Raw genomic sequence first — 16534 nt, 5'->3', positions numbered from 1 at the left:
GCGAGCAGGGGCCCGTGAACCACCCACCTCCCTCTCCATCACATCCACCAGGGACCTGTCACTGGAGCACCAACCTACACACCCAGGCCTCCGACAGCAACTGCTCCCAGCAAGCTAATCAGCTTACACCCCAGTGGTATGAACATTGACTTATCTAACTTCAAGTAACCCTTGCTTTCCCCCTCTCTCCATCCCTCCCCTCTTCCCAGTTCTCCGGCCAGTCTGACTGTCTCCGACTACATATTATCTCTGTTTGCTTTGTTGTTACCTTCTCCTAGCTAACAATGATCTATTCTACATGTTCCTTGATCTCATCCCCTTTGTCCTGTTTTCACACCATACACTTCCTTATCTATGTATCTCCCTCTCCCCTGACATCAGTCAGAAGAAGGGTCTTGACCCAAAATATCACCCGTTCCTTCCCTCCAGAGATGCTGCCTGACCCGTTGAGTTATTCCAGCATTTTGTGTCTATCTTCAGTTTAAACTAGCATCTGCAGTTCCTTCCTACACAGCAAATCTCTTGCCTTTTTACTGGCCTCAAGTACCGGTTTTGCCCCAGGAAAGGCAGGACACCGCTTTCACTGGGCCTACGTAAAGGGTCACAGCCTGATTGTGTGGCTCTAGCACTTCAAGCAGCTGTATTAAGCTCAACCAAACTGCAAGTAGAGCTGGACTGTCACCTGGTGTTGGTATTGGTTCATTGTTGTCATATGTACCGAGTTACAGTGCATAACTGCTGATGCAAGAAACCCATTGTTCTGTTTTTGGTACATATGACAATTAAACCCTCTTGACTTGAACTTTGTTATCCAGGCAGATCATACCATACGCTAGAGTACATCATGTGGTACAAACAACAAACAGAGTAAAGAATAGTCTTGCAGCGATAGAGAAAATTAGAGAACAAAGTGCAAGGGTCACAAGAAGATTGGAAGATTGAGAGTTCATCCTCAGCGTAGATTGGAAGATCTGGACTACATCCTATGGAATGCAACCCGACGCGTTAAGAAAGAGTTCCATGGTATACGCTGTGTTATTCATTCTGATAGTAAGGGAGCAGTAAACTTTTTCTAATGTCCCAAATAAGAATGTCCCTGGTCAAAAGTCCAGCTACAGAGCAGAGATAACGCACGTTAGTCCAGACTGACGTGCAAGTGAGGTCCTGAACTGGTCCAGCCCCATCCTGTGATATGACTCAGGCCACTACCTATCTTCCTCGGTGACCCTACTACTGGTCTGCCAGAGCTAATGGCCCCAAACAGGCTGTGGTATTTCCAACCAAGAGTGACTAAGGTTCTGAGATATTTCATTAGCTGGAGAGCTGAGGTTTGGAAAGGTGAATGAACATGCCTTCTTCACCAGATAAAACAGCTGGAAATACTCAGCTGTTTGGCTCAGATGAAATGGTGTTGACACGAACATTTCTTTCCACAGATGCTCCGTGACCTACAGAGTTTCTGACCGTTCATGTCTGTCTTTTGGATTGACCGCATCTTTTAGTTTTGCATTTATTTTTATGAGGCAAAGCTGATGGAGACTCCTGGCCACTCTACCCCTCCACCACGTTACCCACAACTTCCCCTCTGGTGGTCAGGCTATAGTCGTGCCCCGAGGCTGGCCTTCTGATCAGCTCCCACTCACTGGAAGACTGACGCCAGGAGGTTGCTTGTTTCCAGCAGTGATAAGATTCCCGGTAAACTCCACAAAATGGCAGGGCTGGATTGTGAGGTGCTGCAGGTCTTTTACACGATTGGCTGGGCACCATTGTCATGGAGGCCTTCTGCTAGACTCTGGCCCGCCAGATCTCGTGGCCTACATGCACACGCTGCCCCTCCCATGCAAAGCCGATGCCCTAAACCCCCTAGACAGCACTCCCCCCCCCCCGCCCCCACCTCCTGCACCCATTTTCACCCACACCAGGTCTCTGCACCCACTTATCCACACTGGGCCCCTTGCACTCACTCATCCACAGTGGCCCCTACACCCACCCACCCTGGGGCCCTGCACCCACTCTCACCTTTACACAAAACCCACACACCAATCCCCCCCCCCCCCGCCCCCACCTCCTGCACCCTCACCTCCTTAGTTACTCTGCACACCATTCCCACCCCCTACAGGCACCCTGCACACAATCATCCCCACTATTTCTCCCACAACCCTCTCACCCCTGCCAGGCTTCTACATCCCACCCCTACCACCACCAGACCACATACCCTCTATCCCCACACCCTTGGGACTCTACAACCCACCTTCACCCCCTACAGCACCCTGCACCCCATTCTCAACCTGCCAGAACTCTATACCCCCCCCCCCTCACCAGGCACCCAACATCCATCCCTACACCCAACCCTGACCCAGACCTGTAGCCACTGTACACCAGCCACCTCTGCCCACCACGCTATATGCTGCCCTGCAGTGGGGCATTTGACATGTGGTACCTGCCCCACCAACAGCCCTGCACTGGCAGGAGAATGCTTACCCACTCTTTCCTGTCCACAGGGCGCACAGGCTGAATTTGCTGCTGAAGCTTTCTGGCTATCTGCTCAGACAGTCCACTCACTCCCCCTGTGAACCCGTCGACACTCCGCTAATCAACCACAAGACAGTGGGGTGGGGAAGGGGGAGAAGCACAGAGAATCGGGGGAGGAGGAGAGGAGCAGGGAAAGGGAGAAGTGGGAAGGGGAAAGGAGCGAGGAGATAAGTGCAAATATGAGAAGAAACAGGGGATGAAGATTCGCAAGGAACTAGCAGCGGAAGAAGAATCAGATGGAAAAATACAAGAATGAGAACAGTTCAGAAATGTTTGTTAAATGAATGCGGACAAAAATACAGCAAAATGATCATCGTTTATCCGTGGTCTCACTGAGCTCACGTTTCCCATGTCTTCCATTATGATTAGAAAACAAAATTAAACATGCACCACAGCAAACCATTATTGGTATTAGTGAGCCTCGAGTACACACTAACACCAGCCACCATGTGGGTACCTGGCCCAGGGCTGGCCAGCCGTACGTGTATGATAGACGTCAGATTAAGTACAGAACTGTAACCTCACTGAGTGCACACAATGGGGAGTGAGAGGTGAGTACGAAGCAGTAGAGAGTTGAAAGCCAGGTAATTTTCCTGTCTTATCACTGGACTGAATAATAAGACAATGATTAACATGAAGGTCAGAGGCCGAGAGGGATATTGGCCAGACACAGGCAAATGGGACTAACATAATGTTTAAGAAGGAACTGTAGATGCTGGAAAATCGAAGGTACACAAAAAAGCTGGAGAAACTCAGCGGGTGCAGCAGCATCTATGGAGCGAAGGAAATAGGCAACGTTTCGGGCCGAAACCCTTCTTCAGACTAACATAATTTCTTGGTCAGCATGGGTGAGTTGAGGTGAAGGAACTGTTTCCATGCTGTACAACTCTAACGTTGCCCAGATCATACACATCACAGAACAGAAGAGAGACGAAGAACTTCCATAACATAGAACGAAGGGTCTGAAGATTCCAGCAACTGAAGGGTGACTTTGTTATACATTTCCAGGATGTGGGTGTTGCCAACTAGGACAGCATTCACTGTCCATCTCCAATGGCCTTGATCCATCTGCTGTACTTGAACCACTGACAGTCCTTCCGATGAAGGGGCAGTGGGGAGGTGGTCCCACGATTGGGACCCAGTGATGGCATCGTCTCCCAAGCTGGGGAGGTGTGAAATGTAGAGGGAAGCAGGGGGTTGGGGTGTTCCCATGTGTTTACTCCACTTGTCCCTCTGGGTGGTGGTGATTACGGGTTAGGGTGGTGTGGTCGGAGATGCCTCAGCATGCTGCTGCAGCTCACATTGTTGATGGATCAGACTGCAGGCGTGGTTCACCGGTGGTGGGGCAGGAAATGTTGAGTGGACCAATGCACCTAACCAGGCGATTATAGGATGTTCCATCCCACCCTGGCCAATGTGCAATGATGGAAAGGGCAGCAAAGTCTGCAGGATGCACAGCGTCGCATTATAACCATACTGTTATGAATGGTAAACAATTATCCACCGTGTCTGAAAACCACCGATCTCTGGCAACCATCTTCTCCGGCAACCGATGTGCCTGCAACCGGCGTCTCCGGCAACCACTTTCTGCTGCGTGCTGTTGTGCCGTGGAGACCTTGTCCTTCAAGCTGAGTCCTGTGTGAGTGGACTTGAGGATTTTGTCAGATCCTACTGTGATGATGGGGTTGATCCATCTTTGTCTGTAGCACTGTTGACCGTGTGGTGACATCCCTCAGTCCGAGGTTGCTCCTCGCAATCCATCTGGGATTGTTCGCTGACCCAGACTTGGCTCCTTGACTTGGGATGCCAGACCATGAGGTTACACATGGTTACACAATGAACGCTGCCTCTGTGCTACTGCAAGGAGATCGGTGAGGAAGTCAGGTGCTCACACCACAGTCCTGGCCTGGCAACTACAACCCACAGCAAATGGCCAGCCTGCTCAAATGACGTCGTACCCTGGAGCGCTGCCAGTGCTACCTCTGACATCACCAGGGATTACAGCAAAGGAATCAGCAGCAGGATTCTGTGATGACAAGCGTTTGGTTGTTGCTTGACAAGTCTGCGGAGACGGCCCTCACAACCTCGGCACGGATACCTAGGTATCAGCAGGGACGGCTTCACAAGGTTGGCTGGCTTTGCTTTGCCCGTGTCGTGTGCCGTATCCCCTCTCTGCATCAGAGAGCAGAAGATTCAGTGACAGAATGTACTAAGGTGCGAGTGAGGAGTGGGGGCAATGGAACAAGGGAGTGTGATTTGCAGCATCAGCAGTAATTCCGACACATGGAACCAAGCCAGTGTGCCAGATGGATCAGAGAGCTGAGCAGTATCGGTGATAGATACCTCACACAGATTCACAACAGCAGGAGTAAGATACAAACAGCATGGATCAGGAGCAACTGTAAAGATGTCACACAACTAATAAATATTCTGGAACACGGAATGGTGGCAAAAAACCCTGATTTGCTAAATATTTCTAGTATTTTTCCCTTTTGCTTTAGATTTCCGGCAACTCTATATTTTGATTTTTATGCAACTCCTGTAATGTAGAATAGTGACTGAGGCACATGCTTCCCCTTACACAGAATATGATTCTTGTAACATGGAACAGCACGTGTAACACATGGCTCCTGTATCATGGAACGGTGAGAGTTATGCATGACCCCTGGACCAAGCTTCTGGGATCAAGCGTTACATTCACTGCTACATGTTACATGAATCATGGGTTACGCACACTGTTACTGGAGTCATGTGTTACACTGTTCCATGATACAGGGTTCATGCGTTACAGTGAGTGTAACACATGATGCCTGAAACACAGAGCAACGTAACACAAGACTCCTGTGACACAAAAGGGTGTGTTTATAATGCAATGGCCCCTGTAACATGGAACAATGAGTAACACAAGACTCCTGTAACATGACACTGTCCAACGTGGCATCTGTAGCACAGAATTGAGAGTGTGCCAGACGCGGCTGTTACAGCAGTGAGTGCGACTAAGGATTCCTGGTCAGAACCGAGACTTGTTTTACAGAAGTGCTTTAACACAGATCAAGTATGTCAAACATTCACTGCAATACTTAACAGTAAGTGTGATATTTAGTACTCGTCACACACAACAGAGAGTGATCCTCGATTCACATAGGTCCAAACACCATGCATTCATTCATTCACACTGCATGCTGTTGTCAGCTCACTGCTAGTGGTGGTAGTGAGTTAAGAAGCTGTCCAACCACACTGGGAAGTGTCATGCTTCCACAGAGCCCTGCCATACCTGGTGGGGATCACTGAGTGGTGGTGCAGGGGGAGCCACAGGGTTCTGGCCTATGATCAGCTGTGTACCTGCTGACTGAACCTGCACCTGAAGAACAAATGTTTATTGGCAACAGAGGAAGATGGACAATTGTACATCACTGGAGCAAATGGTTGGAGCGCGCTGACGTACAGCAAGTGATCTGAGCACAGAGCAGAGGAAGAGCGACTTGGAATCCACTGCCCATGGGATCGGAGGGTCCATGCAATACCTGACTGGACCTGCGACCGGCTCGGGTACTGCAGGCTTGTATCCTACACTAGGCTGCTGTGTGAAAGGGCAGCTCAGCTCAGTTCAGGGCCAGTCAGTTAGATGATCAGTTTACACCAACAAACCTTCCCAGAGAAGGTGAGGCATGGCTTGGCAAAGTTCCCTCTAACCTGATCCATTGACTACAGTCTGGGGTGTGTACGTTAAGGTTAAGGACAGAGTTCTCTCTCTAGAATCTGCTACCTAACACCTCTAGGGAAGGATTAGCACAGGTTAACAGTGTGAAGCCTCCATCTAACAGTTCTACCTAATAGTCTCCGGGCAAACACTGCACAAATCAATCTCTGGTAACTGGAGCAGGGCTGTTATACAGCATCTGATGCACCTTAAGTCAAGGCCACAAATCATCCCGCTGACACATAGAGCTATGCGGAACTTAAATTTAAGGTTAGATCTGGGCCCTTGTCAATAAAATCCAAAAATGGAGAAGATGATCAGGGCTGAAAGATTTAGCCCAGTGAACTACAAGGATACCCATGGAAAACAATGGGCAGGTGTGAGTAGGATCAAACATCAGCACCTAAAGCCAGAAACACGCAGGTGAAGCTAGTAATGCCATGCTGTGACATCACCTGTCTGCATCGTAAGGGGCCAGGAACAGGCCAGGGAAGCATTACAATCATCTTGGGACACACTTGCAATTGCTGCATGTCTCTTCCCTTCAGCCAGAAAGATGGGGAGAAGACAGGTGTTAGGCAGAACAATGGAGACAGCAATGCTCAGTCAAGTGCTGATATACAGCAATACCAAGTTACCCAAATTCCTCTTCACTCTCTCTGCTCCTGAAGGAATTAGACGGATGAAAATACAGAACACTTTCACTCCAAGTGCACTTCTCCACCAGTGTCTACTTCCACCATTATCCGATGAAGATTGTACAGCACAGAGCATAGAATGTCAAAGTAGTCTGTAGCCGTGTTTATGCACACCGACCTCCTCATTCAACACCATCAACACATTTTTATTACACTCCAGGCCCCTCACCTTCACCCAGTGTTCCCGGGGGTAGTGGCCCGATGGCTATTTTTGAATGGGTTGATACCAAGGGTCTGAGAATATAGATGCATGTTTACCTGTTTCCATTGAGGAACAGCAGCATGTGGTGTTGCTTCTCTTTGTCTGCTGTACGGATGCTCCTGCGATGAGAGGTTTGGCCGCTGTGAGCATGCAGTGGGGGAGCAGGGAGGAGGACAACACAGTGGGCAAGCAACAGAGTAATGGTGGCAATACATGGGTGCAACGTACACGGAACACGGCAAAGACAAACAAAAGGGAAAAAAAACGGGAGAATTAGGACTTGTTTAAAAATGTTTCGCATTTGTTTGAAAATGGGATGATTTGTAGGTGTTTTAACACCCAATTAACGACCAATTCGTACTGAAAGTTACATCGCAAAATGGTCCACAGTCAACTGGCATCCAGATTATCCCAAGGATCTGAAAAGAGTTCACTTGAGTTGTCTGTGCTAATTGAGCTCTGATAATACGTTCTTCATCCGACCGCAAATCCGACCTAATATACCAGCCACAAACTTCTGCCGCCTTAATAACTCTTCATAGTACCTGAACAGCTGAAATCTATATGGCTAAGAGCTGGGAAGTGAGAGATCTACTTCCTTCTGAGCTGTACACCTTTGCTTCTGGTGAATTTTTGCAGCCTCCAGTGTGCAGAATATTTTGGCTGTGGCTGAAGCAATGTCTTGTGAAGGTTGACACAATCTCGTTTACAGGGATATGGGCCAAATGCAGACATATGGAACTAGCCCAGGAAGTCACCTTAGTCAGCATGGGCGAGTTGGGATGAAAGGACTATTTCGTGCTGTATAATTTCACGACGCTTCCATGAAGTGATTTCTACCAGATGATGTTCTGCTGGCACCTGGTCTCACTCTGATGTGCTTTCTCTTTCTTCACCCACAACACAAGGAGCCTCTGGTACCCCCATGGTTCTCTCCCATCTTACTTCTCAAGTAGGTACTGCTTCTCTGCAACGACATCCAAACTCACACACTGACAGTTCCGATGAAAAGTAATTGACTCGAATCATTGGCAGTCTTTCTCACTCTCCACCAATACTGCCTGACCTGCTGAGTGTTTCCAGGACTTTCCTTCCTGTTCTCGGGTTATTTCTATTTCTTCATTGAACGAAAGCTCAAGGCCTTCAAGAAATAATTTGCAGACTGTGGCCTTGGTTACTGATTCACCGATTCACCATGGTCTGTTCATCCCTCTCCTTTCCAAAGCTTTAACACCCTTCTTATAATGACATCTTCAGGACTTTAGTCCCAATGACCAAGCTGTGCCCACAAATGCAGTATAGTACAGGCCTTGCAACTTTCAACATCTCCTAGAACCCAGAACTACATTGGTACATTTTACTTTTTTAAATTCTTGCTTCCGCCAATAGCTTTAAAATCTGCATTCTTGAAATCTCGAAATTCCCCAACACTGTCAACATTGCTAACCTCTACACTTCCTATCACCATTGCTTTCCAATGCAGTCGACTTTGTTTCCCTACCGATTGCTGCCTGTGTTGTGACTTATTCCTCTGCCAAGCTGCCCATAGCTCGTCACCATCTTCTCCATTCCTTCTATCAACTTTTCAACATGTGTGTATATATTTATATTATGGTATATGGACACACTTATCTGTTTTGTAGTAAATGCCTACTATGTTCTGTGTGCTGAAGCAAAGCAAGAATTTCATTGTCCTATACAGGGACACATGACAATAAACTCACTTGAACTTGAACTTGATCCTTCCTCCAGACACCAATATCACTACTCTTGTATCCATGTACAAGTGGGAAAATCCGTGAGGCAACCATCACCATTTCCCACCAACCCAGGAAACATCTGGTCTTCCATGGTCTGCTCTCTTTTCCGTTCAACGCCATTCCTTAAATACTTTCTGCAATCATTCCGCTACAACCAATCTTTTATTTGGAAAAATATCAAATACTTGTTAAATATTCTCACCTCATTTCAAAATCTCCTCCTACATTTTCACTGCATTCCAGAATCTCTTTCCCTTTCCTAAATTCCTTTGCTAATTTAAACACCCCTTTCACTGTCCAACATTCCTTCACCATTGTGGGTGGTGTTCTCCATAAACCGCACTGAATTCCACAGTTCTGATACATCCTTACTGCATTTCTATTGCGGGAACCTCTTGTGCCTTGATCGCGGACGCCGACAGTGAAGGTCGATACAGAGTTTAAGAGGCCCCATAAAAAGGACCCTTTATTATCTGGGGAATGGACTATAAGACCAGGGAGGTCTTGATATAGCTTTATAAAACTTTGGTTGGGCAGTTCAAACATTGTGTACAGGTTCGGCCACCAGATTATATCAAGGAATGTGACTGTGCTGCAGAGGGTGCAGAGGTGTTTCAATAGGATGTTGCTTGGGATGGAGCATTTCAGCTATGAAGAGACTATGGATAACTTGGGTTTGTCTTCCTAGAATGGGTGAGGCTGAGGCAATAATGGGTGTGTATTAAATGATGAGGACTTGATAGACAATAGGTGCAGGAGTAGGCCATTCGGCCCTTCGAGCCAGCACTGCCATTCACTGTGATCATGGCTGATCATCCACAATCAGTACCCCGTTCCTGCATTCTCCCCATATCCCTTGACTCCGCTATAGAGTGAGGATAGTGAGGATCATTTTCCTACAAAAGTATTTAGGGAACTGAGGGAATAGATTTGGGGTGAGGGGTCAGAGGTTTGGAAGGGATGTAAGGAAGACCTTTTGTCACCCAGAGAATGATTGGAATCTGGAATGCAATGGTGGTGGAGGCAGAAACTCTCTCATTTAAGAACAAACTAGACAAGAGCTTGAATTGCAAAGGAATAGATGGCTATGGACCCGTGCTGGTAAATGGGACCATTGTAGATGGGTACTTGATAGCATGGAAATGATAGGCTGAAGGGCCTGTTTCTGTGCCAAAGGGCTCAATGACTCTACAGATCACCCTTAGACTCCAGCAAATTCATCAAAGACCACTCCGTACAGCCCTCCATAATTTTCTCCGTGGAACTGTGCATAGAATTCACCACAGACATAGAACTTTACAACAGAGAAACAGGCCCTCTGGCCCATCAGGACCAAGCTAATTACTGGACTCATCCACACTAATCCCATTTACCTGCATTTAATCCACGTCTTTGTGATTCAAGTACTGTCTAGTTGCTTCTTAAACACTGTGACAGTTTTTTTCTCCACCACTACCTCAGGCAGCATTCCAGCTTCCAACCAACCATATTCAGTGTGTAAAAATTACACATTAGATCCTCTCGAAACCTCTGCACTTTAAACCCATGTCCTCTCATCTCAAACACCCCTGCCAGGGGGAAATTATTTATAATATCCACTCCCCTCCACCCATAATACCTCTGAAAATGTTCCTCACTCTTAACCCTATCCTGCCCTCATAATTTAATACACATCAATTCTCATAATACAGGTCACCCTTTAGCCTCCAACGCTTCAAAGAAAACCAAATTCAGCCTATCCATAGAAACATAGAAACATAGAAAGTAGGTGCGAGAGTAGACCACCAGGTCCGTCGAGCCCGCACCGCCATTCGCTCATGGCTGAACACTAAACAGACACCCTTACCCACAAACAGTAGACACAAGACACAGAACACAAGACACTACCCTCCCCTTTATACCGCTATCACCCCTCTCCACCCCAAGAACCGCGTGATCTCCTGGGGGAGGCAAAAAAACGGATAAAAACCCAGGTCCAATTCGGGAAAAAATCCGGGAAATTCCTCTCCGACCCCAATCCAGGCGATCGACACTTGTCCAGGAGATCACTCAGGTCTTACTATACTAACCATACCTAGGTCCATATCCCTGCCCTCTCCCCGTAGCCCCTTATCCCCTTGGCAGCTAAAAAACCATCTATTTTAGACTTAAATATATTTAACGTTTCTGCTTCCACTGCTCCCTGGGGCAGTGAATTCCATAAATTAACCACCCTCTGGGTGAAGAAGTTCTTCCTCATCTCAGTTTTAAAAGAGCCCCCCCTTATTCTGCGACTATGTCCCCTAGTTCTAGTTTCCCCGATCATTGGGAACATCCTCGGTGCATCCACCCGATCAAGGCCCCTCACGATCTTATATGTTTCAATGAGATCGCCTCTCATTCTTCTAAACTCCAAAGAGTAGAGTTCCAGCCTACTTAACCTTTCCTCATATGTCAATCCCCTCATTGCAGGAATTAATCTTGTAAACCTTCGCTGCACTGCCTCCAGGGCTAGTACATCCTTTCTTAAGTATGGACCCCAGAACTGTACACAGTATTCCAAATGTGGTCTCACTAATACTGTGTACAGCTGCAGCAAGACCTCCGTATTTTTATACTTGCGGAACCCCGCTAGTTACCGGTTGCCATCCCGAGTATGAACCATTTATCCCCACTCTCTGCTTCCTATTTGTTAGCCAATCCTCTACCCATGCTAATATATTACCCCCAATCCCATAATTTTTTATTTTTAGCAATAGTCTCTTATGTGGCACCTTGTCAAAAGCCTTTTGGAAGTCCAAGTATACCACATCCACCGGTTCCCCTTTATCCACCCGGGTTGTTACTTCCTCAAAGAATTCGAGCAGATTCGTTAAACAGGACTTCCCCTTCACAAAACCATGCTGGTTCTGTCCGATGAGGTCATGTTTATCCAAGTGCCCCGTTAGTGTTTCTTTAATAATTGTCCCTAACATTTTACCCACCACCGATGTTAGACTAACCGGTCTATAGTTACCCGCCTTCTGTTTACTTCCTTTTTTAAATATAGGTGTTACATTGGCCATTTTCCAATCCACTGGGACCGTTCCTGCCTCCAGGGAGTTTTGGAAAATTATCACCAATGCATCCACAATCCCCACCGCTATCTCCCTCAAGACCCTTGGATGTAATCCATCAGGCCCAGGGGATTTATCCTCCTTCAGTCTCATTAATTTCCCTAATACCACCTCCTTGGTGATCTTAATAGTATTTAGCTCCTCCATTCCTACCGCCCCTTGTTTATCCAGCGTTGGAATATTTTTTGTGTCTTCTATGGTGAAGACTGATACAAAATACTCGTTTAATGCCTTTGCCATTTCCATGTTCCCCACCAACAACTCTCCAGTCTCACCCTCCAATGGACCAACGTTCACCTTAGCCACCCTTTTTCTTTTTATATAGCTATAAAAACTCTTACTATTAGTTTTTATGTTGTTCGCTAAATTCCTTTCATAGTCTATTTTCCCCGTCTTAATTAATCTCTTAGTTATTTTTTGCTGACCTTTAAATGCTTCCCAATCCTCTGCCCTCCCACTATTTCTGGCTACCTTATATGCCCTTGCCTTCAGCCGAATACTATCCTTTATAGTTTTACTGAGCCATGGCTGACTGTTCTTACCCTTACCCCTTTTTTTCTTCATAGGAATAAATTTTTCTTGAAGGTTATACAGTAGATCCTTAAACGTACACCACTGCTCATGTACCGTCTTATTCTTGAGTCTGCTATCCCAGTCAACTTTGATCAGCTCAGTCCTCATACCTTCATAATCCCCCTTATTTAGACTAAGCACCCTAGCCTGAGTTTCAACCTGCTCCCCTTCTATTTGAATATGGAATTCGACCATATTGTGGTCACTTGTTCCCAACGAGTCCCTAACTATGACATTTTTAATTAATCCTGCTTCATTACACAGGACCAGATCCAAGATTGCCTCCCCCCTTGTCGGTTCTGCGACATACTGTTCTAGGAACCCGTCTCTAATACATTCTATAAACTCTTCCTCTAGTCTACCCTGCCCAGTTTGGTTTACCCAATTAATATGAAAATTGAAGTCCCCCATGATTACAGCAGTTCCCTTTTTACATGTGTCAACTATTTGCAGATTTATGTTCTGACTAACATTTTTCCCCTTGTTATTCTCTATCTGTACCCAAGCTGTTTCACTATCCTGATCCTTCAACGCAAAATCCTTCCTCTCTATTGCCGTTATTCCCTCCCTTATTAAAAGGGCCACCCCTCCTCCCTTTCTCTCTTTATAATGGAAATGCTCCAATTCCAATGCAATCATGTCCTTCCTTTCTAAGCTAGCCCCATTTGCCCATGTCTGGCCCACATTGCTCTAACTTTTTCCTATCTATGTGCGTCCACGTGTTATTTAAATGTTAATGTACCGGCCTCAACTACTTCCACTGGCACTTTCCATATACCTACCACCCTCTGTGTGAAAATGTTGCCTCTCATATATTCCTACTAAATCTCTGCCCTCTCATCTAAAACTCATGCCTTCTAGTTCTTGATTCCTCTACCCTGGGGCAAAAGACTGTGTATTCACGCATATATTCCTCTCATGATTTAAAACACTTCCATAAGATCACCCTTGGCCTCCTACACTCCAAAGAAGAAAGTCCTAGCCTGCCCATGCTCTCACTAAAACTCGGGCCTTCCTGGCAACATTTTCTTAAATCCTTGTTGTGTTCTCTCTCCAGCATAATGACATATTTTCCTTAGCAGGGTGACCAAAACTAAACACAATACTCCAGCTAACGCCTTACTAATATCCTGTACAACTGCAACATGTAGTCTCAACTTCCAAACTCAATGCCCTGACTGATGAAGGCCAGTGTACCAAAGGCCGTTTTCATAACCTTGTCTATCTGTGATGCCACTATCAGAGAACGTTATTCTTGTATTCCTAGTCCCTCCGTTGTAAAACACTCCCCGGAGCTCTGCTGTTCATTGTGAACGTTCTACCCTAGATTCACTTCCAAAGCCTTGCACTTATCTGGATTAATCTCTATTTGTCATTCATTGACCTACTTACCTCAGTGAAATTCCCCACTGGACCCAGAGTCCAAGGTGGACTGAAATACAAGAGACTATTCTAATCTCCAAATCTCTGTATGTTTCTGCCTTGCATTGATCTCAAATAGCACAACAGTTGCTTTCCCCAAAAGACATTGTATCTCTGTTGTACATCGAGAAGCTGCCCATTTGGCAGAAACTGCCGTGGATAAGTTGCTCCAATGTGATGAGAAATACAAACACCATTGTGCTTAACTTTTTTGTTAAGCACAATGGTTGCTGTCTTTTTCGATTTTGGGGGGCTTCGTGTCGATTTTATTGACTGACAAGAGACAACAAGAAGGAATGGGGTCCAAGAGTAGCTTGCACATGCCGAGCTAGCAAAAGCTGACTGCAGTTGGCTTGGAGACAAAGAGGTCAGAGGGCATGTCTGAGTGGCCCCCGACTACCAGTGGTCAAGCAAGTTGTGGCACAGGGTGATCCCGCAATGGGACATCCTGAGGCTGTCCGGCAGCAGAGTGCCTGCTGGGAGCGGGCCGCTAGTGAGAAGAGGCAGTCTGAGACCTCAATATAGGTCAGTGGCAGAGACTGGTGAGCTCAGTGGTTGCTGGGAGCACTCGGGCTACGTGATACCTCATCCCGGAAAATCTCTGCTGCTGCTCCAGTCCCTTCACCCTGAAGGTGTGAGATCCTGAATAGATCACAATGTTCAGGCTGAGGCCAATGAGTGTGTTACAGTGCAGCAGAAATGCCTTGCTTTACTTGCTCTGTCTGTTTATAAAACCAAGGAAGAACAATGATTTAAAACAAAAGTTACGTGAACCTGTCCTATTGCCCAGACCCGTAGGTCCTCACATTCCAGCACCTAGTACAAACACCACCCATCCATCCTCTGTTGCAATAACGAAGCAGCAGGTAAAACTTTTTCAACTTAAGCTATCTTCCATCCCTCAAATAATATTAATTTATCCAGCATTTTATCTAGTCCTGATTTATTTCGCCAGGTTATACAGTTCAGAATTGTGCACGTGTGTGTGCACGTGTGTGTGTGTTTTGGGACGATGGAATAAGTTAGGAGGATGGAATTTGTGTGCGTGGGAAGGAGTGTGCATGTTCACGTGCATGTCTGTTTGCCTGTGCTGAGAGAGTGGATTTTTCTTGCGTCTGCTGATGCATGTGGAACCGCCGCATGTGGAAGTGTGTATATATGTGTGTAAATAGTGATGCTCCCTGGAAGGTGAATCTTTGGCATTCCCAACCCCAGCATGAAAGACATCGATGGGGTTTTAGATATAATAATGGGTGCTGCGATTATAGATCAGCCAGGATCTTAATCAATGGCAGAATAGGACAAAAGGGGCTGAATGTTCTCCTTCTGCCTCTCCTCCTGTCCCCCCACTGCTCACACACGTTTCCTCATCTACCCAGTCTCTATTTCACACTGACCCAACCCATCCTGTTCAGCCACCAGCCTCTACCTGTCTCTTCACTCCTTGGCACAGTCCGGCAGTGTTAATCTCAGATTTGGACAAGATCTTGTCAGTCAAGGTTTCGACATTTCCACTCGGGTGTGCGAGTCGATCCTCCTAAAGAGAGCAACACGGTGGGGAAGCGAGCATGAGATTCTCTTCATGAGCAATTTGTATCACGTTTAATGTCCCCACACCTCTTGGGGTAATTCTGTTTCATAACTGCAATGCCAAGCTTAAAGTTCTATCAGATACATATCTACTCCACCATCCTGAAAGTACACTATTGGCCATTCAGGCAAATTATACAACGCACGAGTACAATCAAACCATACTTAAGCACAATCTAGGATAGAAGACCGTACTACAATCTAAGTAAAATCAATTAAGGACAATCAAGAGTAGTATCACAGTGAAGAAGATTATCAATAATTACAGCAGATTGATCAGCTAAGTGGGCTGAGGAATGGCAAATGGAGTCGTACAAGACAGTACCAGAGTATGCACTTGGAGCATTGTGCACAGTTTTGGTCATCCTGCTGTTGGAAATACATCATTAAGCTGGAACGAGTGCTGAGAAGACTTATGGGAATGTTGACAGATCTTGAGGGCCAGGGCTATAGGGAGAGGTTGGGCAGACTAAGGGTTTATTCCTTGGACTGTAGGAAACTGAGGAGTGATATAAAGATGTATAAAACCAATAGGGTTTAGATAAGCTGCATGCACCCTCTTTTTCTCAGGGGAATCAAAATCAAAAACAAAAGGACACAGATTTACGGTCAGCGGGGAAAGATTTAAAGGAAATGCGCGAGGCAATTCTTCACGCAGAGGGTGATGCGACTATGGAACAAGATGCCAGAGAAAGCCAAGTACAATTATGGAATTTAAAAGACATCTGTGTAGGAAGGAACTGCAGATGCTGGTTCAAACCGAAGGTGGACACAATATGCTGGAGTAACTCAGCGGGACTCAGTCCGTAGAAGGGTGTCGACCCAAAACCTTCTCTCTAGAGATGGTGCCTCTACCGCTGAGTTACTCTAGCATTTTCTTTCCATAAAAGACATCTGGACAGGTACATGGTTAAGAATGGTTTAGAGAGAAAAAACACAATCTGCTGCAGAACTCCGTGGGA

At 46.4% G+C, this 16534-nt stretch overlaps 1 protein-coding gene across 15 annotated transcripts in view; it reads right to left on the bottom strand.

Annotated features, from left to right (window-relative positions):
- The window catches only part of mical3 (microtubule associated monooxygenase, calponin and LIM domain containing 3), a 203319-nt gene that overhangs the window by 79866 nt on the left and 106919 nt on the right, over positions 1-16534 (bottom strand). For 8 of the 15 annotated variants that reach the window (XM_033037780.1, XM_033037784.1, XM_033037782.1 and 5 more), the window contains 5 exons: positions 15412-15519; positions 7189-7272; positions 6688-6774; positions 5807-5893; positions 2482-2589 (listed from right to left, as the gene is read on the bottom strand). The exons of 1 other annotated variant lie outside the window; for it this stretch is intronic. In XM_033037780.1, coding sequence (XP_032893671.1) covers positions 2482-2589; positions 5807-5893; positions 6688-6774; positions 7189-7272; positions 15412-15519 — 474 coding nt within the window. The remainder of the gene's footprint in view (positions 1-2481; positions 2590-5806; positions 5894-6687; positions 6775-7188; positions 7273-15411; positions 15520-16534) is intronic. 6 more of the 15 variants (XM_033037785.1, XM_033037787.1, XM_033037789.1 and 3 more) reach the window with 6 other exon arrangements.

The sequence above is a fragment of the Amblyraja radiata genome, chromosome 19 (genome assembly GCF_010909765.2).
Source record: "Amblyraja radiata isolate CabotCenter1 chromosome 19, sAmbRad1.1.pri, whole genome shotgun sequence".
Classification (NCBI taxonomy): domain Eukaryota; kingdom Metazoa; phylum Chordata; class Chondrichthyes; order Rajiformes; family Rajidae; genus Amblyraja; species Amblyraja radiata.
The sequence above is the reverse complement of the archived record's forward strand: the minus strand, read 5'-3'. Positions and strand labels throughout refer to the sequence as shown.